Source organism: Capra hircus, chromosome 4, assembly GCF_001704415.2.
Source record: "Capra hircus breed San Clemente chromosome 4, ASM170441v1, whole genome shotgun sequence".
NCBI lineage: Eukaryota > Metazoa > Chordata > Mammalia > Artiodactyla > Bovidae > Capra > Capra hircus.
The window spans coordinates 113234462-113257444 of record NC_030811.1 but is presented as its reverse complement, the minus strand read 5'-3'; the positions used below and the strand labels follow the sequence as shown (position 1 = coordinate 113257444).

Here is a 22983-nt window from a genome sequence, read left to right as displayed (position 1 = left end):
TCTGGAAGTTTTGGCCACAGCAATCAGAGCAGAAAAAGAAATAAAAGGAATCCAAATTGGAAAAGAAGAAGTCAAACTCTCAATGTTGGCAGATGACATGATCCTCTCCATAGAAAACCCTAAAGACTCCACCAGAAAATTACTAGAGCTAATCAATGAATAAAGTAAAGTTACAGGATATAAAATCAACACACAGAAATCCCTTGCATTCCTATACACTAATAATGACAAAGTAGAAAAAGAAAGTAAGGAAACAATTCCATTCACCATTGCAATGAAAAGAATAAAATACTTAGGAATATATCTACCTAAAGAAACTAAAGACCTATATATAGAAAACTATAAAACACTGATGAAAGAAATCAAAGAGGACACTAATAGATGGAGAAATATACCATGTTCATGGATCGGAAGAATCAATATAGTGAAAATGAGTATACTACCCAAAGCAATTTACAAATTCAATGCAATCCCTATCAAGCTACCAGAGGTATTTTTCACAGAACTAGAACAAATAATTTCAAGATTTGTATGGAAATACAAAAAACCATGAATAGCCAAAGCAATCTTGAGAAAGAAGAATGGAACGGGAGGAATCAACTTGCCTGACTTCAGGCTCTACTACAAAGCCACAGTCATCAAGACAGTATGGTACTGGCACAAAGACAGAAATGTAGATCAATGGAACAAAATAGAAAGCCCAGAGATAAATCCACACACCTATGGACACCTTATCTTTGACAAAGGAGGCAAGAATATACAATGGAATAAAGACAATCTCTTTAACAAGTGGTGCTGGGAAAACTGGTCAACCACTTGTAAAAGAATGAAACTAGATCACTTTCTAACACCATACACAAAAATAAACTCAAAATGGATTAAAGATCTAAATGTAAGATCAGAAACTATAAAACTCCTAAAGGAGAACATAGGCAAAACACTCTCTGACATAAATCACAGCAGGATCCTCTATGATCCACCTCCCAGAATTCTGGAAATAAAACCAAAAATAAACAAATGGGATCTAATTAAAATTAAAAGCTTCTGCACAACAAAGGAAAATATAAGCAAGCTGAAAAGACAGCCTTCTGAATGGGAGAAAATAATAGCAAATGAAGCAACTGACAAACAACTAATCTCAAAATTATACAAGCAAATTATGCAATTCAATTCCAGAAAAATAAACGACCAAATCAAAAAATGGGCCAAAGAAATAGACATTTCTCCAAAGAAGACATACGGGTGGCTAACAAACACATGATAAGATGCTCAACATCACTCATTATTAGAGAAATGCAAATCAAGACCACAATGAGGTACCACTTCACACCAGTCAGAATGGCTGCGATCCAAAAATCTGCAAGCAATAAATGCTGGAGAGGGTGTGGAGAAAAGGGAACCCTCCTACACTGTTGGTGGGAATGCAAACTAGTACAACCACTATGGAAAACAGTGTGGAGATTCCTTTAAAAATTGCAAATAGAACTGCCATATGACCCATCAATCCCACTGCTGGGCATACACACCAAGGAAACCAGAATTGAAACAGACACATGTACCCCAATGTTCATTGCAGCACTGTTTATAATAGCCAGGACATGGAAACAACCTAGATGTCCATCAGCAGATGAATGGATAAGAAAGCTGTGGTACATATACACAATGGAGTATTACTCAGCCGTTAAAAAGAATACATTTGAATCAGTTCTGATGAGATGGATGAAACTGGAGCCGATTATACAGAGTGACATAAGCCAGAAAGAAAAACACCAATACAGTATACTAACACATATATATGGAATTTAGAAAGATGGCAATGATGACCCTGTATGCAAGACAGCAAAAAAGACACAGATGTGCTTAGCGGACTTTTGGACTCAGAGGGAGAGGGAGAGTGTGGGATGATTTGGGAGAATGGCATTGAAACACGTATACTATCATGTAAGAATCGAATCACCAGTCTATGTCCGATGCAGGATACAGCATGCTTGGGGCTGGTGCACGGGGATCACCCAGAGGGATGTTGTGGGGAGGGAGGTGGGAGGGGGGTTCATGTTTGGGATCGCATGTACACTGGTGGTGGATTCATGTCAATGTATGGCAAAACCAATACAGTATTGTAAAGTAAAATAAAGTAAAAATAAAAATTAAAAAAAAAAAGAAAGAAAAAATCTACACACAAAAAAAAGAAAAAAAAAAGTAACTATATGTATAACTGAATCAATTGGCTATATACCTGAAACCAGCACAATATTGTAAATCAACTATACTTCAGTAAGAACTGATTTTTTTAAAAAAAAATAGGAAATGAAGTAAATAGGTTCATTGAAGGGAGAAATATCTTGTTGTCAAAATAACAAAAAAATAGAAGTAACTCAATCGTAGGGCTTCCATGGTGGCTCAGCAGTAAATAAGCTGCCTGCCAATGCAGGAGACGCAGGTTCCATCCCTGGGGGTTGGGAAGGTCCCTTGGAAAAGGAAAGGGCAACCCACTCCAGTATCCTTGCCTGAGACACCCTATGGACAGAGGAACCCAGTCCCAGGGGTCTCAAAGACTCAGACATGACTGAATAACTAAACAATAACAAATTAATAGTACAAATTCAATATCAGATTTTTTTAACAAAACAACTAGTTTTGTTATGAATTGCAAGTTTAAATGATATATGAAATTTAACAAATAAGAAAATATTTAAATTCCTGACAGAGCGTGCTGCAGAAATAAAAGGACAGATTGATAATTGACAATCTTTTATTTGTGATATAAATATATCACAGTGATGAAATGTTCAGTGTGGAGAATATAGTCAATAATAACACAATAACTTTGTGTGGTGACAGATGGTAACTAGATTACCCTGGTGATATTGCTATAATATATGGAAATAGCTAATCACTCCAGGAACTAGCATAGTGTTATAGGTCAATTATACTTCAAACTGACAAACTCATGGAAAAAGAGATGAGATTTGGGTCACCAGAGGCAGGAATGCCGGGAAGGGGAATCTGATGCAGGCGGCCAAGAGGTATGAACTTGCCGTTATAAGATAAATAAGTATTAGGGATGTAAATCTACAACATAGTGATAGTGAATAATGAAGTCGCTCAGTCGTGTCCGACTCTTTCCGACCGCGTGGACTGTAGCCCACCAGGCTCCTCCATCTTAATGAATACAATTACCACTGCTGTGTGTTATACATGATGGTGGTTAAGAGAAGACAGCTGAAGAATTCTCATCACACAGAAAATATAATTTTCTCTCTTTTATTTTATATCTATATGATATGATCAATGATCACTAAATCTGTGATAATAATTTCATGATATACGTAAGCCATTCCAGATATATGTACACCATTATGCCATAATCCTTAAATTTACACAGGTTTATAAAATGATAATGTCCATTATATCTTGATAAAGTTGGAAGAGAAAAAATAGAGGAGGGAAAAAATAAAAAGAAACACTATTATTAGGTGAGTAAAATACACTAGCATTGAACATTGCTTGAATGGTTTTAAGGAAAGCAAAAAGGAAATAGGACTCAGAAGCATTACTATAGGAGAAACGGAAGACTTTCATGAATTACTAGGATAAACATTGCATTCTGGGTGGAACAAAATACTTTTCAAAAAGAATTAGATTTGTTTCAATGAATGGAAAATACAGAAGGTTTGCAGAAAAGACCAACATTCACATACCAGTTATTTTCAAGTTAATCTATTAATATAAATGCAATATAACATCAATTAAAACTCCAGTGAGAATTGTGAAACCAGCTTTACATTTTTTCTCTACATTGAAAAAAATAACTTACATGCAAAACAGAAATAGATTCACAGACATAAGAAAATAATGGCTACCAAAGGGTAAGGGTTGGGGGGATAAATTAGGAGTTTGGGATTGACATATATATTACTATATAGGTGGCTCAGTGGGTAAAGCATCCGCCTGCAGTGCAGGAGACACAGGAGACATGGGTTCAGTCCCTGGATCAGGAAGATCCCCTGGAGAAGAAAATCACAACCTACTCCAGGATTCTTGCCTGGAGAATTCGACGGACAGAGGAGCCTGGGAGGTTACAGTCCACAGGATTGCAAAGAATCTGATACAATTAACACTTTTCAGTTTCAGGAGATGAATTACCTCCCGGTGAAGAAAACTTCATTGCAAATCTAAAACAGATATGCAAGGATTCTACAGAGAAAACTGCAAAACAAGTAAACGATGCTTTTTAAATGACCTGAGTGAATGGGTCTGTACCAGAGTTAAGGATATAGAACAAAAACTATCATAGAGATGTAAATCTCTTCAAAGTATAAAATAAATTTGACTCTATTCCAATCAAGATTCAAATATTGTGACACTTTTATACAAGTTACCAAAATGATTCTAAAAATAATAACTCATAAAGGTACCAAAGTAGTCCAGATTATTCTAGAAATGAAAAACCAGGAAGACAGTCAGGTGGGACCAACTACCAGTATACATCTGAAACAGTAGAAGGTAAAGCGAGTCCCAGCCTAGCTGAGAACTCACTGCAAAGAGTAAGACAGACAAAAGACATATGGCTGTGACAATGGCCTTAGACAAACTGGAACTGGACTCATGGACTGGAAAAAAAATCAGATTATATTTCCATTAACCATATATTCAAATATAGACTCCATGCAAATAATAAACATGAATGTAGAAAAGAAGCCTCTGAAAAGAGACCATAGCAAAAATCAACAAAGCCAAAAGCTGGTTCTTTGAAAGGATAAATAAAATTGACAAACCATTAGCCAGACTCATCAAGAAACAGAGAAAAATCAAATCAATAAAATTAGAAACGAAAATGGAGAGATCACAACAGACAACACAGAAATACAAAGGATCATAAGAGACTACTATCAGCAATTATTTGCCAATAAAATGGACAACGTGGAAGAAATGGACAAATTCTTTGAAAAGTACAACTTTCCAAAATGGAATCAGGAAGAAATAGAAAATCTTAACAGACCCATCACAAGCACGGAAATTGAAACTGTAATCAGAAATCTTCCAGCAAACAAAAGCCCAGGTCCAGACGGCTTCACAGCTGAATTCTACCAAAAATTTCAAGAAGAGCTAACACCTATCCTACTCAAACTCTTCCAGAAAATTGCAGAGGAAGGTAAACTTCCAAACTCATTCTATGAGGCCACCATCACCCTAATACCAAAACCTGACAAAGATGCCACAAGAAAAGAAAACTACAGGCCAATATCACTGATGAACATAGATGCAAAAATCCTCAACAAAATTCTAGCAATCAGAATCCAACAACACATTAAAAAGATCATACACCATGACCAAGTGGGCTTTATCCCAGGGATGCAAGGATTCTTCAATATCCGCAAATCAATCAATGTAATACACCACATTAACAAATTGAAAAATATAAACCATATGATTATCTCAATAGATGCAGAGAAGGCCTTTGACAAAATTCAACATCCATTTATGATAAAAAGACTCTCCAGAAAGCAGGAATAGAAAGAACATACCTCAACATAATAAAAGCTATATATGACAAACCCACAGCAAACATTATCCTCAATGGTGAAAAATTGAAAGCATTTCCCCTTGTCAGGAACAAGACGAGGGTGCCCACTTTCACCGCTACTATTCAACATAGTTCTGGAAGTTTTGGCCACAGCAATCAGAGCAGAAAAAGAAATAAAAGGAATCCAAATTGGAAAAGAAGAAGTCAAACTCTCAATGTTGGCAGATGTCATGATCCTCTACATAGAAAACCCTAAAGACTCCACCAGAAAATTACTAGAGCTAATCAATGAATATAGTAAAGTTGCAGGATATAAAATCAACAAACAGAAATCCCTTGCATTCCTATACACTAATAATGAGAAAGCAGAAAAAGAAATTAAGGAAACAATTCCATTCACCATTGCAATGAAAAGAATAAAATACTTAGGAATATATCTACCTAAAGAAACTAAAGACCTATATATAGAAAACTATAAAACACTGATGAAAGAAATCAAAGGGGACACTAATAGATGGAGAAATATACCATGTTCATGGATTGGAAGAATCAATATAGTGAAAATGAGTATACTATCCAAAGCAATCTACAGATTCAATGCAATCCCTATCAAGCTACCAGCAACATTTTTCACAGAACTAGAACAAATACAAAAAACCTCGAATAGCCAAAGCAATCTTCAGAAAGAAGAATGAAACTGGAGGAATCAACCTGCCTGACTTCAGGCTCTACTACAGAGCCACAGTCATCAAGACAGTATGGTACTGGCACAAAGACAGAAATGTAGATCAATGGAACAAAATAGAAAGCCCAGAGATAAATCCACACACCTATGGACACCTTATCTTCGACAAAGGAGGCAAGAATATACAATGGAGTAAAGACAATCTCTTTAACAAGTGGTGCTGGGAAAACTGGTCAACCACTTGTAAAAGAATGAAACTAGATCACTTTCTAACACCACACACAAAAATAAACTCAAAATGGATTAAAGATCTAAATGTAAGATCAGAAACTATAAAACTCCTAGAGGAGAACATAGGCAAAACACTCTCTGACATAAATCACAGCAGGATCCTCTATGACCCACCTCTTAGAATACTGGAAATAAAACCAAAAATAAACAAATGGGATCTAATTAAAATTAAAAGCTTCTGCACAACAAAGGAAACTATACGCAAGGTGAAAAGACAGCCTTCTGAATGGGAGAAAATAATAGCAAATGGACCAACTGAAAAACAACTAATCTCAAAAATATACAAGCAACTTATGTAGCTCAACTCCAGAAAAACAAACGACCCAATCAAAAAATGGGCCAAAGAACTAAATAGACATTTCTCCAAAGAAGACATACGGGTGGCTAACAAACACATGAAAAGATGTTCAACATCACTCATTATCAGAGAAATGCAAATCAAGACCACAATGAGGTACCATTTCACACCAGTCAGAATGGCTGTGATCCAAAAGTCTACAAACAATAAATGCTGGAGAGGGTGTGGAGAAAAGGGAACCCTCCTACACTGTTGGTGGGAATGCAAACTAGTACAGCCACTATGGAGAACAGGGTGGAGATTCCTTAAAAAATTGCAAACAGAACTGCCTTATGACCCATCAATCCCACTGCTGGGCATACACACCAAGGAAACGAGAATTGAAACAGACACATGTACCCCAATGTTCACTGCAGCACTGTATATAATAGCCAGGACATGGAAACAACCTAGATGTCCATCAGCAGACGAATGGATAAGAAAGCTGTGGTACATATACACAATGGAGTATTACTCAACCATTAAAAAGAATATATTTGAATCAGTTCTAATGAGATGGATGAAACTGGAGCCGATTATACAGAGTGAAGTAAGCCAGAAAGAAAAACACCAATACAGTATACTAACACATATATATGGAATTTAGAAAGATGGCAATGATAACCCTGTATGCGAGACAGCAAAAGAGACACAGATGTATAGAACAGACTTTTGGACTCTGTGGGAGAGGAAGAGGGTGGGATGATTTGGGAGAATGGCACTGAAACATGTATACTATCATGTAAGAGATGAATCACCAGTCTATGTTCGATACAGGATACAGGATGCTTGGGGCTGGTGCACGGGGATGATCCAGAGAGATGATATGGGGTGGGAGGTGGGAGCGGGGTTCAGGATTGGGAACTCATGTACACCTGTGGCAGATTCATGTCAATGTATGGCAAAACCAATACAGTACTATAACGTAAAATAAAGTAAAAATAAAATTTTTTTAAATAGCCTTATCATCATAGAAAGAGAACTTCCTGAGACTCAAACAGGAAGAAATAACAAAGGAAAAAAAGAACAAACTGTCTTATTAAAACTGAGAATGTCTATACACATAAATTTTTTAAACAAAATTAAAATACAAATCTCACACGCTAGTAAAGTAATGCTCAAAATTCTTCAAGGCAGGCTTCAGCAGTACATGAACCATGAACTTCCTGATGTTCAAGCTGGTTTTAGAAAAGGCAGAGGAACCAGAGATCATATTGCCAACATCTGCTGGATCATGGAAAAAGCAAGAGAGTTCCAGAAAAACATCTATTTCTGCTTTATTGACTATGCCAAAGCCTTTGACTCTGTGGATCATAATAAACTGTGGAAAATTCTCAAAGAGATGGGAATACCAGACCACCTGACCTGACTCTTAAGAAATCTGTATGCAGGTCAGGAAGCAATAGTTAGAACTGGACATGGAACAACAAACTGGTTCCAAATAGGAAAAGGAGTACGTCAAGGCTGTATATTGTCACCCTGCTTATTTAATTTCTATGCAGAATACATCATGAGAAACACTGGGCTGGAAGAAACACAAGCTGGAATCAAGATTGCCAGGAGGAATATCAAAAACCTCAGATATGCAGATGACACCACCTTGATGGCAGAAGGTGAAGAGGAACTAAAAAGCCTCTTGATGAAAGTGAAAGAGGAGAGTGAAAAAGTTGGATTAAAGTTCAACATTCAGAAAATGAAGATCATGGCATCCAGTCCCATCACTTCATGGGAAATAGATGGGGAAACAGTGGAAACAGTGTCAGACTTTATTTTGGGGGGCTCCAAAATCACTGCAGATGGTGATTGCAGCCATGAAATTAAAAGACACTTACTCCTTGGAAGAAAAGTTATGACCAACCTAGATAGCATATTCAAAAGCAGAGACATTACTTTGCCGACTAAGGTCTGTCTAGTCAAGGCTATGGTTTTTCCAGTACTCATGTATGGATGTGAGAGTTGGACTGTGAAGAAGGCTGAGCACCGAAGAATTGACGCTTTTGAACTGTGGTGTTGGAGAAGACTTTTGAGAGTCCCTTGGACTGCAAGGAGATCCAACCAGTCCATTCTGAAGGAGATCAACCCTGGGATTTCTTTGGAAGGAATGATGCTAAAGCTGAAACTCCAGTATTCTGGCCACCTCATGCGAAGAGTTGACTCACTGGAAAAGACCTTGATGCTGGGAGGGATTGGGGGCAGGAGAAGAAGGGGACAACAGAGGATGAGATGGCTGGATGGCATCACTGACTCGATGGATGCGAGTCTGAGTGAACTCCTGGAGTTGGTGATGAACAGAGAGGCCTGGCGTGCTGCGATTCATGGGGTCGCAAAGAGTTGGACACGACTGAGCGACTGAACTGAACTGAACTGAACTGAACTAACAGGTAATACTTTAAACCTATAAAGCATGTTGAAGATATTGAATATGTGAATATATTGCCAGTTGAATATATTAAAAACTCTTACCTAATGAGTAAAAAAGACAACCTTATAAAAAAGAACCATAGTCATGACAGGTGATTGGCAGAAAGAAACCCTAGGCAACAGATAAACATGGGGAAAGCATTCTGTCAAGTTCATGAGTAATTAAAGAAATGCAAATCAATCTGACATTGAAATTGCCTGCTTATCAGGCTTGTGAAAAATTAAACCTTTTAATAACTATTGCTGAATAGGATTATGAAATGTTCATGGAATAAGTATAAATGAAGCCTACACAATGATCTTATAATTGTGTCTGATTTTAAAATATGCTTCTCCCTACATATTTAATCATCTGCACTTGACATGCCTACACATATGCAGATAACTAATAAAATTAGATACATGCACATAAACACCTATGTATGTTTAAACTAGACAAGCAGGAGACATGCAAATATTAACACTGGATTTTAAGATTAGAGGAAGAATTTCTGTTCTCCTGGTGCCTGGCACATCATAGATGGACAATAACTATTTGTCAATGTAAAAAAAAAAAATTAGCTAAGTAATGAGTACCTATGATATTTTTGAAATTTTTCCATGAATTTATTTGAACCTATATATAAAAATCTCAAGCAAATTACTTCCAAGTCTATTAAGAGATAACTCTAGGATTCCTGGTAGACAGACTATGAAACTGAGAACTTGATGGCTATTTATATAATGACCCTCAGAGAACATATCACAATGCCTGTCGCTTTCTTTATATCAGTTCCATGACAGATTTCTGAAATCTGTTATCCAGTTAAAATTAATTTGCTCTAGCAGGAAAAGCAGAAAGATATGTGCCAGGACCTGTCATACAGCACTGATACTCAGAAGAGCAGGGCGCAGGGTGGGAGTGGGGAACAGCTAAAGGATTATTAGGACACATACGCATGGCACACAGATGCGGCAGACGGAAAACTGCTGAACCGCCGGAAAGACAAAGTCTGGGGGTGAAACAAATGAAACCACCCTGCCCCTGCCAGCCCCTGCACTGCAGTGAGCACGTCTGAAGCTCTACCCCGTCGATGGCAAAGCAGAAGAACCAGGCCCTGGCCACTCCCACCCACCCGGCTTCCATGGGGCAGAGCAGCCAGCATCACTGCTGGAAGGGGGCGGCCCTGGGCTGCTTCCACCACCCTCTGGTCGGAAACACCAAGTCCATTTCATTCCCTTTTGGAGGCCTTTTTCCCCTCTTGTGAGCAGTGGTCACTGGAAATAAATTTGGAGGCCAATGACCTCCTCTGACTTTAGAGCACAGGATGAGGGGGAGGCTGGGCTTCTCTAGATTTGATGATCATCTCTACAGGCAATAAAGTGATAGAACCTGGACTTTACCCCGTGGGAGTCCTGATGACGGCGTGTCCTGAGCTCGGAGGCAGGTCCCCGGTCAGCATTTTGAAGGTGGTGGTTTTCCCAGCCCCGTTCACCCCGAGAAGCCCAAAGCACTGAAGGCAGAAAAGAAACAGACCATAAAATCAAAATTACGTCAGAAATGGCACTTGCTTTCAACTAGTTTTGTGCTACTTTTGGTTTGTATTATTTGTAGCCTTTTACAATCATAAAATAAGTGTATAAGGCACTTTATAGCTCACACAGTACTTCTGAAATCACTGTGACATTTGAGCGGTATAATTTCAGCATTAATTCACAGACAATATATTCACGTCTGGAAAATGAAAGAGGACGACAAGTAAGTGCAATTACCACAAATTATGCTGAATCCTATCTGGCAAGACAGGGGCGCACATCACAGGTTCCTGTGTCCCTCTGGTTAGCACAGTATTTTTAGGAGTCACGTCATCATAATCATGACTATCCCAGTGCCGCCTTCTGTCTCTGAATCTCTCTCTGTCCTCTAACTCTGATGATGGCCTAACCCGGACAACTAGTGAAGAAAGCCCTCTATTTCCATAGGATCACACTCAGCATCAGGTCACCTTTTCCTGCTTCACTCTGTCTTATATTCTGTGTGGAACATGGCCCTGCTGTCTTTTGCAGCCCAGTCTCTACCTTGAACCGAGGCTGTTCTTAGCTGGAGATCCTGTGGTGGAAGCCGAGATGCTTATCCTTACTGACCTCCTTCCAGGACACCTGTTTCCTGATGTCTGGGCACTGCTGGCTTCCTGAATCCTGGGTTTCCTGTGGCTGAGCCCACTTAGTTAGCACAGAGCCCTATTTTGTAGCTCTGGGAGCAGCCTGCTTCAACACCTATGCTTTCCCCACCTTACCTGGGTCTCTTCTACCCTCTGAAACAAGGGGCCATCCTGTTGCAGATCTGTGCTGTCCCCTGTCATTCATGTCAGCCAGACCACACCTGAGCTGCTACCCCAGGAACAACACCATCAGGTAATTCAAGTACATTGTACCCTCTGGGCTAAGGCTTGAGTTTATCAGAGCCCTCTTTCTCACACTCCTGCCTCCCCACTCTGCCCATTCCTGCCTCCCTGCTCTCAGGCTCCACCCCCGCCATGGGGCTGCCCTCTCTAGACTTAGGGCTCTGAGGCCATTCACTTCACCCTGCGCCTTTCAACCTTGATCTGCTGTTACATCACCCTGGGCACTGTTTATGACCTCCCATTGCCTGCCCAATTATTAATTCCTGGAGGGAAAGGGGCACAGCATAGCCATCTTGGTGTTTTCCGTAGGCTTTTGCACAGTTCTTTACATCTAAGTCATTAAACTCAGACGCTCAAATAAAGCCTAGTGAATAGAATCCCAGGATGAATGCATCCTGGACCATTTCAGATATCTGGAGCATTTCTCTTAGGACATTTTTCAAGGTTTTTTTCTTACTCCTTGAATCTATCACAGAGAAGGAGCTGCTGGTTAGTCATTCAGTCACGTCTGTTTTGAGACCCCATGGACTCTAGCCCACCAGGCTCCTCTGTCCATGGGATTTCCCAGGCAAGAACACTGGAGTGGCCCATTTCCTCCTCCAGAGAACTTCCTCCTCCAGGGAATCATTCCAAACCCAGGTACTGAACCTGTATCTCTTGTACTGGCAAACAGGTTCTTTACACTGAGCAACTACGGAAGCCATGGAGAAGTAATAGCAAAATGGAATCTTTTTTCTTTTAAAGCGAGGGTAAAATAATAGTTCCATAAGATGGCAAAAATCACAATACTAGTCTTAGAGTTGAGCGGCAAACACAAACCCTGCAAAAAAAGACTTGTTTAACATCTGTCCTGTCTGACCACACACCTTGGTGCAGGGTGCCATGTCCCTGGGTAGACACAGATCCATCATCTCTCAGCTCCTCTCTACCTCAGATCCACTCACAGCAGAGCTTGGATGCCAATCAGATAACCATATAACCTACTTTGAATTCCTCAGAAGCTTGGAACAATATGAACGCAAGATACTCTCATTTATTTTTAACAGTTAATTAAAAGGAATCACTTCCAGAACTGACTTCCCTTTATGCATTAAGCACGCATCAGGAACAATTTACATGGCTTCTGTCAGTTCACAAAAAAGATTTCTACTAGAATTCATGAAAAACAACTCTAAGCTAGCTGTGGTGTGTGTTTTTCCTTTTTCAGAATAACATTTTATTAGATGGCTTAATTGGCCACTTAAAGAGTATTGAAGTTCAAACAGGAGTTAGAAGTGTTTTCCTTAATTAATCGGATTTATAAAATATTTGCACTCAATGGAGAGTCACCCTGTAACCCAAACAATAATGAAAACTCCTGAGTTACTTGGGCTTTCCCTGGTGGCTCCCTGGTAGTTCCCTGGTAAAGAACCCACCAGCCAAGCAGGAGATGCGAGTTCAATCCCTGGGTTGGGAAGATCCCCTAGAGAAGGGAATGTCTACCCACCCCAGTATTCTTTCCTGGAGAATCCCATGGACACAGGAGCCTGGTGGGCTACAGTCCATGGGTTAGAAACCGAACAACAACAACCTTGATCACTTAAATTTTTAAAATTATGAAAGAGAATAAATGCCATCAATCAATCAGCAGAGTTTTCACTAGGGAAAGTCAACTGACTGTCTATACAGATCCAGGAGAGATTCCTAAAATGTGCAGATGCTTTCAGTTGTGATGTCAGATATTCTGGGAATAACATGAGCAGATCAACAATTAGACTGAGGCCTGTTTGCAGCAGAAAAGGTACAGACAGAAGTCCCTTACCTCTCCCCTGCGTACGCCCAGGCTGATACCTTGCACGGCGGTCGTGCTCTTGAAGAAGCCCCTGTAACTCTTACTGAGGTTATACAGCACCAGAGTGTCCCCGCTGGTTCTGCCTTTCAGCACCCTCACTTGCTCTTTTTCAACATCTATGTCCTTGGAAGATGTGACTGTGCCTTGAATGGCAGAGTGGCCCCTGGGAGGATAGATAATTCAGAGTTAATTCACCCCTGAGAAATGGGCTGGAAGAATCAAGGGGGAAAGAAAGGTCAGAGATCATCCCAACGGCGACATGGATGGACACCAAACGCAAACCACTTGCTGATTTTATGAGCAATAAAGTCACGCCAGAGGACGTGCCAGAGGACAAATAATTCATCACAAAGTTGTAAGAAATCAGCTTGTCTGACCCCTTGGAGCAAGTGAAGTCAAGAGTTAGTCTCTCAGTTGTGTATGACTCTGAGACCCCATAGACTATGGCCCGCCAGACTCCTCTGTCCATGGAATTCTCCAGGCAGCAATACTGGAGTGGGTTGCCAGTTCTTCTCCAGGGGGTCTTTTCAACCCAGGGATTGATCCCAGGTCTCCTGCATTAACAGGTGGATTATTTACTATCTGAGTCAGCAGGGAAGCCTTGGAGCAAATAAGCCCTTTGATAAACTAGATTATACATGAAAGTTACCAAGTGCTACAGTTCCACAGCACACGCTGGATTGTGTAAAAGAATGCACAGGAGGCACTCGACAGACACCTGTCAGATGAACACAAAGCTAACTCTCAACTCTGATTTATTGTCCCTAAATCTGAGCTAGCTCACTTTCTAATCTTTTCTGGTGCATTTTGCCTTTCGAGTAAATCTCAATTTCTGCAAACTGTAATAAGCCAATATTTTAGTCACTAAATGAGTACAGATCACTGAGATAGTGTTGTGCCCACATCAATTTCCTGGTTTTATCAATGTAATATTGTAGCGTACTGTGTTATCATACTATCACAGTATTGTTGGGAGAAGCAAGGTGAAGGGAACATAGAGTTTTCTCTGGACTAATTTTGCTATTTCTTATGAGTCATAAGCTATTTAAAAGTTTAAAAAGTATTAAAAATACAATAAAATATCTAGAGCTAGACCCCAGTGCCCCCAGCCCCTTTCCCTGTACTATTTTTTCCATTCCTGAAATCACCACTGGACAAACATATAATTTTCTCAACACACAACCCGGATGATTAGAAAATACAGCTACACATGCAGGAGTATGCGTTATATGGTAGATTTTATATAATGTTCAAAAGCATAAGAAATTAATCCATCTATAGAGTGGGACAGGAAAGCCTGGTGTGCTGCAGTCCATGGGGCTGCCAAAACATGACTTAGGGACTGAACAACAAATAGAGTGGGACTGACTGACAGGGGGTTCTGAGGGGACTTCAGGTGCTACTGACTGGGAGAAGGTAACGCGGCTGTGTTGAATTTCCAAAGATTCACTGAATTTGACACTTTCTCCTTGACTGTCAGGCGCCCTTCCCCAGGTAAGGGTGTGTTCCACAGCCCTTCAGCCTTGCCTGGTCATCCAGAGGCTGCCTCTCACTCCAACAGGACACACGTCACCTTATCCCTTCCTGTTTCCAAGACCCATCAGCAGTTCCGACCATCTCCTCACTGCATCACCCAGGCAGCTCCGCGCCTGCTGCCTGGTCTCATGCCAGAGAGTCTGCTCTCAGGGCTCAGGGCTCCAGCACATCTACTGGTTTCATCTCAAGGGGATCTGGTGGGTGGGGGGCTCTGAGTGAGGTCACTGCTCGTTGGCCTCCTCCCTACAACACAACATGCAGTTCATGCCCCTGCACTCAGAAACGAGCTGCCTGGCCATCTTCCAACTGACAGTCATGAAAAACGGCATCTGTGTCAAGAGGAAGCAGCCTGGCGGGCATTGGTACAGTGGGTCCTTGCAGGGATTTAGTGCAGCTGATATCAGAAGGGAGATGCTGTCCTGGGCCATGTGGCTACTCAGACCCAGCTGGCAACTGGGATATAGAGAGCAGAAACTGCCTCCAGACCAGAGAGACAACAAACAGGGACCTCCCCCACCCCACGACCGAAGCCCACCCAACCTGATTCATGTGTGGCTGGAGCTCAGGTTCTGATGTGATCCTGGGTCTGGGCAGACAACACAGGCTGACAGAGGGACTGCAGGCTATAAGCAGGTGCCAGGTGGGGAAGGGCAGTGGCGACCCGGCACCAAGGTCAGGTGAGAGACAGTCCACTTAGGAGGGGCTGCAGGAACTCTCTGTCCAGATGCAGAGGGTAGGGTATTCCTATTCTTTCCAGGAATTCACTACAACAGTGTAAAATATTTCCTGCACAAGGAATTTATTGAGTCGGGTAGAGGAGAGTAACAAACACGTTAAAACAACACTGACGGCCCTGATGGTAAATGCAAGCTGTAATAGAAACACTGGGAGGACGTCATGCCAGGCTGGAGAGGCAGGAGGACCTACAAGGAGGGTCCTGGAGATGAGGAAGGCAGTCCTGGCAAAGGACCAGCCCAGACTGGAGATCAGGGTCAATGTCACAGGTGGAGGCAGAAGGGACATCACATGGAGCACCTCTGAGCATGAGCTGCCAGACTTGAAGGGCCTGGCTGAGAACCCTGGACTTAGCTTTCAGGCAATGATTTGTGACCTGGTTAGATCTGGATTTTAAAAACCTATTAATTTGGTCAGATCATTGTCATTCATAATGGAGTGACAGGTACCCAATGTCTAAGTTACATGTAATTTCTGGATTCTGTAACCTTCACAATGACAAAGAACAACATTGACTATTTACTGCAGATAACAAGGACATTATTCTAATATTTGGTTTCACTTATACTTTTCCACTCCAAAATCACTGCATATGGTGACCACACCATGAAATTAAAAGACACTTGCTCCTTGGAAGAAAAGCTATGACCAACCTAGACAGCATGTTAAAAAGAAGAGACATTATTTTGCCAACAAAGGTCCATCTAGTCAAAGCTATGGTTTTTCCAGTAGTCAGGTATGGATGTCAGAGTTGGACCATAAAGAAAGCTGAGCACCAAAGAACTGATGCTTTTGAACTGTGGTATTAAAAAAGACTCTTGAGAGTCCCTTGGACTGCAAGGAGATCAAACCAGTCAATTCTAAAGGAAATCAGTTCTGAATATTCATTGGAAGGACTAATGCTGAAGCTGAAACTCCAATACTTTGGCCACTTGATGTGAAGAACTGACTCATTTGAAAATTCCATGATGCTGGGAAAGACTGAAGGCAGGAGAAGAAGGGGATGACAGAGGATGAGATGGTTGGATGGCATCAAACTACTTGATGGTCATTGGTTTGAGCAAGCTCCAGGAGTTGGTGATGGACAGGGAAGCCTGGCATGCTGTAGTCCATGGGGTTCCACGTAAAGGTAACACCCAAAGTCTTTACAGAAAAATCTTCTGATGCTGCAGGAGGATTGAATACCCTGAAATCGGCTGAAGGGGTTTCTACAAAATAGGTTTTAAAATAGATTAAACTATGGAGGGCCGAATACAGGACCAATTACATTTGAAAGGCACACATAATTCTATTTCAACCTCTGCCAGTATTGGAAATCTACAGATTCCAGAGGGATTGTGGCCCACTCAAGAGAGATTTGTGATGGGTATTCAGATGGTTCTCCACTTTAGCAGACTCTAAAGGAAGTATGTTGATGAAATGACTGAGGGGGAGAAGTTCTGTAAGGAAATCATCATGGAGTGTTAATACTAGGTCTATAATATTTAACAGCTTCTCCTGTGATATGGTCCTAATTAGTACTTTCTCCATGAAGGATCCCTTTCTTAGAGCAAGTCCACAGATTCAGGCCACAAGGGTTACAGAGGGAGAGACATGCCATTGTGGACCCTACGTAAGAAAGTACACTCCTTGCTTAATATTTAAAATGTGTTATCTGTCAATATTTCACACGTCCTCGCAAAACCACTTGTGATCCTATTGAGAATATAGAGATGTGGGTATAAGAATGTGTTTGTGTGGACATGGGCACACACAAACTCATGTGGACAGCATACATCATATACACATATACTGCTTGGGCTACTGACTTTCATTCTCACCTAACAAAGAGGAGGACATTATCAGCATCATTATTGAATAATATTAATTAAATAAAATATTTTTAGTGCTAATAACAAAAGGATCCCTCCCAGCATCAGGTCTCTTCCAATGAGTCAACTGTTCGCATGAGGTGGCCAAAGTATTGGAGTTTCAGCTTCAGCATCAGTCCTTCCAATGATTAGTCCTGGGTGTTCACTGGAAGGACTAATGCTGAAGCTGAAACTCCAGTACTTTGGCCACCTCATGCGAACAGTTGACTCATTGGAAAAGACCCTGATGCTGGGAAAGATTGAAGGCAGGAGGAGAAGGGGATGACAGAGGATGAGATGGCTGGATGGCATCACCGACTTGATGGACATGAGTTTGGGTAAGCTCCGGGAGTTGGTGATGGACAGGGAGGCCTGGCATGCTGTGATTCATGGGGTCACAAAGAGTCGGACATGACTGAGCAACTGAAATGAACTGAACAAGAGGATCTGGAAAAGGGCAAGTTGTTATCAGCACTGACTTTCTTATGCACCTGCTTTTAGGAGTTGATGCTATTTTACCACAAAATGATATTATGTTATGAAAGTGAAAGTGTTAGTCGCTAAAGTTATGTTCAACTCTTTGAGACCTCATGGACAGTAGCCTACCAGGCTCCTCTGTCCATGGGATTTCCCAGGCAAGAATACTGGAGCAGGTTGCCATTTCCCTCTCCAGAGGATCTTCCTAACCCTGGGATTGAATCAGGGTTTCCTGCACTGCAGGCTGATTCTCTACCATCTCAGCTACCGGGGAAGTCCAGAGTATGTTATGGGATCAACTGAATTCACCCTAGGTGCTACAATCAGAGTAAGAGGAAAACTGAACAATTTTAAAAAGGAAAATTCATTAAGGTGACTAAAGAATTGGGTTGATTATCTCACAAGTTGACACATTTTCTTTTGACATTCCCCTTCCTAATGTCAGTAACTCACCAATGAAAACAGAAAAAAAAAGCAAACAAATACTATAAAATCCTAACTATGAGATGTGGCTATGATACTGTTCAGAACGTTTCTTGTCCCGCAACCTCCAGGATGGATTTGCTGCTCCATCTTTATTCAAACACTAGTTCCATCAAGGATGAGCCTCACAGGACGTACCTGGGTTGGAGCCAGAGGTCTCTGTGAAGCAGCACCCTCAGGAGGAGAAGGACCGAGCCTTGTACAGCCAACTGCACGAAGATCCAGCCCAGGAAGTTCATCTCAAATGGGCTCACATAGGAGTCGATGCCAAAGTTATGGGTCAGGTCGTACCTGATCTGATTGTAACAGAGTTCTATCAACCCCTGACCGAGGCAGAACTGAGGGAAAATAGTGAAGACCCACTTGAGGACGTCATAGATGTTCTGTAAATTCTGTGCAGTGAAAGAAAGAGAAATCAAAGTGAGAGCTCTTCATAAATAAGACATACAAAACCACCAATTATCTATCTCCCGGCCAGTACCGTCCACTGTTCCCTTACAATGTAAACTCACGGCTGTTCACAACGAGTTGTCTCTACTAGTGTGGTTCAAGGACAACAGAAACCACCCCCCCCACCCCAAAAAGGCTTTTAGGTCAACACCAAAATCAAACAACCCAGTCAAGAACTGGGCAGAAGACCTAAAGAGACACTTCCTTGAAGAAGACATACAGATGGTCAATAGGCATAAAAAGATGCTCATCGTTGCTAAGTATTAGAGAAATGCCAATCAAGACCACAATGAGATATTACCTCACACCAGTCGGAATGACCATCAAGAAGTCTACAAGTGCTGGACAGGGTGTGGAGAAAAAGGTACCCTCCTACACTGTTGGGGTGGGAATGTAAACTGGTGTAGCCACTATGGAAAACAGGATGAAGATTCCTTAAAAAGCTAAAAATAGAGCTACCATATGATCCAGCAATCCCACTTCTGGGCACATATCCAGTGAAAATCTAATTTGAAGAGATACATGCACCGCTATGCTCACAGCAGCACTGTTTACAATGGCCAAGACATGGAACAACCTAAATGTCCATCAACAGATGAAGGGATAAAGATGTGCATACACACAATGGACCATTACTCAGTCACAGAAAGGGATGACATAATGCCATCTGTAGCAACACGGAGGCTAGTAGAGGTTATCACCCTACGTGAAGTAAGTCAGAAAGCACAAGACAAATGTCATATGGTATTACTCATATGTGGAATCCAAACCATGACACAAATCAGCTTATCCGTGAAACAGAAACAGACCCACAGACATAGAGGACAGATCTGCAGTTGCCAAGGGCGGGGGGAAGGGGAGGGGTGGAGAGGGAGTTTGGGATTAGCAGATGCAAGCTATTACAATATAAAGAATGAATAAACAGCCAGGCCCCACTGTATGGTACAGGGAACTACATTCAGTACCGTGTGATCAACAATGATGGAAAAGAACACGAAAAAGAATGTACAGACGCATATGATTGAGTCACTGTACTGCTGTACGGTAGTAATTAACACAACATTGTAACTCAACTATACTCCAATAAAAAATAAGCAAAAATAAAAGTAATAAAGCAAAAAATGACTTTGGGGGGGCATGTATTGTTACATCACAGTTTACTGTCCTTTGCATGCAGACATGAGAAAAACATGGAAGGCTCATTTAATGATCCTTTGGTTCCAGTCTTGACCAACTACCACTATTTACAGACTTCCACCAGTCCTAAAGGGGCTTATTATCCCACTTTTCATAAAAGTATGTCCCTGGATCAAATAATATATGACTTCAAAGGGTTCCGTTTTAACAAGATGGAAACAGGAGACTTACAGCTTTTAACTCAGGATCTGACAGTTCAGGGAATAATTAATTAATGGTGAGGACTCAGATCTGACTGCAAGAAATCCACACTGCTATCTCTTCCCACGTGAACAAAGCTATTTGCAACTCATAACACCACGTTGGTAAATAACCCACGCGTGTTGAGTGTAGCCACACAAAGTCACAGAACAGCAATTTATAAGTGTCTGATTCACAATATGTGGAGATTGATTAAGTAGAGACATAAATTACTGAAACTATGAGTTTTTTCCAAAAGCCAAAACTACTGAGTGGGCACACCACAACTAGAGAGCCCATGCACTACAACAAAAGATCCACACGACACAACCAGGATCCCACGTGCCGCAACTAAGACCCAACACAGCGAAATAAATAAACATTTAAAAAAAGAAACTATGATTTTTTCACCTACTTGCATCCCCCATCCCTTAAAAGAGAACCTCTGCAGTGGGAGAGACAGATGCTCCACAGCCTGAATGAGAGCCCCAAATGCCTTTTCTGTGCATATCTGCTTATAAACTGTGACTTGGTCAAAAGTAAAATGCTCACATTAACAGTACTGTGTGTCTATATAGTGGTTAATACCAGCTCTACTGGTCTTTGGCGCTGGTCTGAAAACCTAGCCCCCTTCTTGTCTTATGTTTTCATAGGAATATGTTACCTCTTGAACTTACAAAGGAATATCTGAAAATCACCCACTTATCACGTTGATCTTTTTAAGCAGAGCATATCAAAATAAAGAGCAAAGGGAAACAAATGATCTCAGCAACAGCAAGGAAATGCCTTTTATTATCTGTTAACAATTGAGCTCGACTCATTTTTTTGCAAACAACTTACTGCCTGCAGATTTCTCTCCGGGTGAACAAAACTGTTTATAACAGGAGGGAACAAAGCATCCCACTGACCTCAGTCTCAGGACCTCAAGACTCTGGGTTGGTTTGCTCTGTGGGTCTAGAAGACCCCTCCCTCCCGCTCTTCTGTCTGTGACCCGTCCCCAGGGCAGGGACTGTCTACCTCGAATCTGCCTCTCTTCCCATTTAGTTCATGACTGAGATCCATGGTATATCAGAGCTCTGACGGGGACAAGGAAGCTCTGTTCTGCCTCCACTAACTTCAACGCTCTCTCGAGTTAAAGGCAATGAATCGTTCTGCTAGTTTGCTATTTAAATTCTAGACACACTAGTACAGATTAGTGTCAATAACAGATCTAAAAAAAATCACCAGAATAAATTGTTTCTTTTAATTGGATCCAAAAACGCATGTTTACAGAGCTCGCTGCTTCTGTACAAACTTGAGGAAAAGAACACAGGCCGTTGCTAGAGAATCAATCATGTACCGGTGCATCCGGGCACAGGAAGGGAGCTTAGCCTCCAACTTGCCGGACACTGACCAGCAACCCGTCCTCCGGACTGGGCCTTTCTGGGGCTGTTTTCTCAGCCTCGGAGTGGATCCAACACCAGGACTAGTGAGGAACAGGGCCCGCACAGACGGTGAGGAGTCAGGAGAGAACAGTGTGGCCAGAGCCAAGAAGGGAAAGTGTGGAAAGACGGGGCAGAGGAGGCTGCAGACTCTGAAGTCCATCCGCACAGGCAGCCCGGGGGAGGCTGAGAAAGATGGAGGATGAGTCACTGTGGACAAGACCCCAGCAGGCCTCCCAGGGAGGAGCCTGGCCCGACAAGAGTTGGCGGGTGGTGGGGGGTGGTCAGCACTGCTGGGTTCCGTTGGACCCTGATGCCTGCTGGAGTGACAGCCCCAAAGTGGCCCTCCCGATACAGACAGCCTGATGAAAGGGGTTCCCTGAGAGAGGTACCTCCTCACCAGGATAAATGTTCCTGAACCAGGAGTCCAGTATTAGGGAAGCCTTCTGCTCCAAAACTCTGAGAGCAGCAAATCTAAATCTGTCCCAGGGCTCAGAGGGGAGAGGGCAGAATCACCCAGAAAATCCAAACCCGCTGTGGCCTGGGAGTATGGTCTGCGCTGTGGCAAATCCCAGGCCGGAGCATTCGAGCCCAAAGACAAGCATGTCTGAGCCCTGTTCCCGCGATGCCCAGACAGGACACACTTCACACAAACAGCCGCCCTTCCAACCGTCGATCGGTCATTCATCTGCAAACAGGGATGCGGCCGTGAACGCACTGCTCAGTCTGCCTTCACCCGTGAAGCAGGAGCACAAACAACTCGTCTTCCACCCGCGGCTGCCAGCCTGTGTCTGCTGCTGGCACCAGAGGTCAAGGCACAGATGCTTCTGCTAAGGAGAGTCCCTGTCTCTCTCTGGAGGTAAAGACAGTGGACACCAGCACATCTGCAGTGAAGCCCATTTGGAAAAGGAATGGTCTCGGTGTGAGTCGATGCTCTCTCCCTCCCCTCACCCCTGGGAGGCCGCGCAGAGGGTCACGGACCTGAGCCTTGGAGACGATGGCCAGCAGCCGGGGCATGACCGTCATCAGCATGGTGCAGAGGCCAAAGATGAAGTTCAAGGAGATGTAGGAGATGAAAGCGACGTCCGAGCTGGAGAAGATCCTCGAGACGAGATACATCCAGGGCAGAGTGGCATACCTGAAAAGCAAAGTGCAAAGTCGTGCTCCTCGTCCTGCGA

The 22983-nt window shown here is 42.1% G+C and overlaps 1 protein-coding gene across 1 annotated transcript in view; it reads right to left on the bottom strand.

The window, feature by feature from the left end:
- The window catches only part of ABCA13 (ATP binding cassette subfamily A member 13), a 389474-nt gene that overhangs the window by 94196 nt on the left and 272295 nt on the right, over positions 1-22983 (bottom strand). Inside the window, exons 52-55 of the mRNA XM_018047508.1 lie at positions 22787-22943; positions 18696-18949; positions 13447-13639; positions 10645-10754 (exon numbers count right to left, since the gene is read on the bottom strand). Of these exons, the coding sequence (XP_017902997.1) occupies positions 10645-10754; positions 13447-13639; positions 18696-18949; positions 22787-22943 (714 nt within the window). The remainder of the gene's footprint in view (positions 1-10644; positions 10755-13446; positions 13640-18695; positions 18950-22786; positions 22944-22983) is intronic.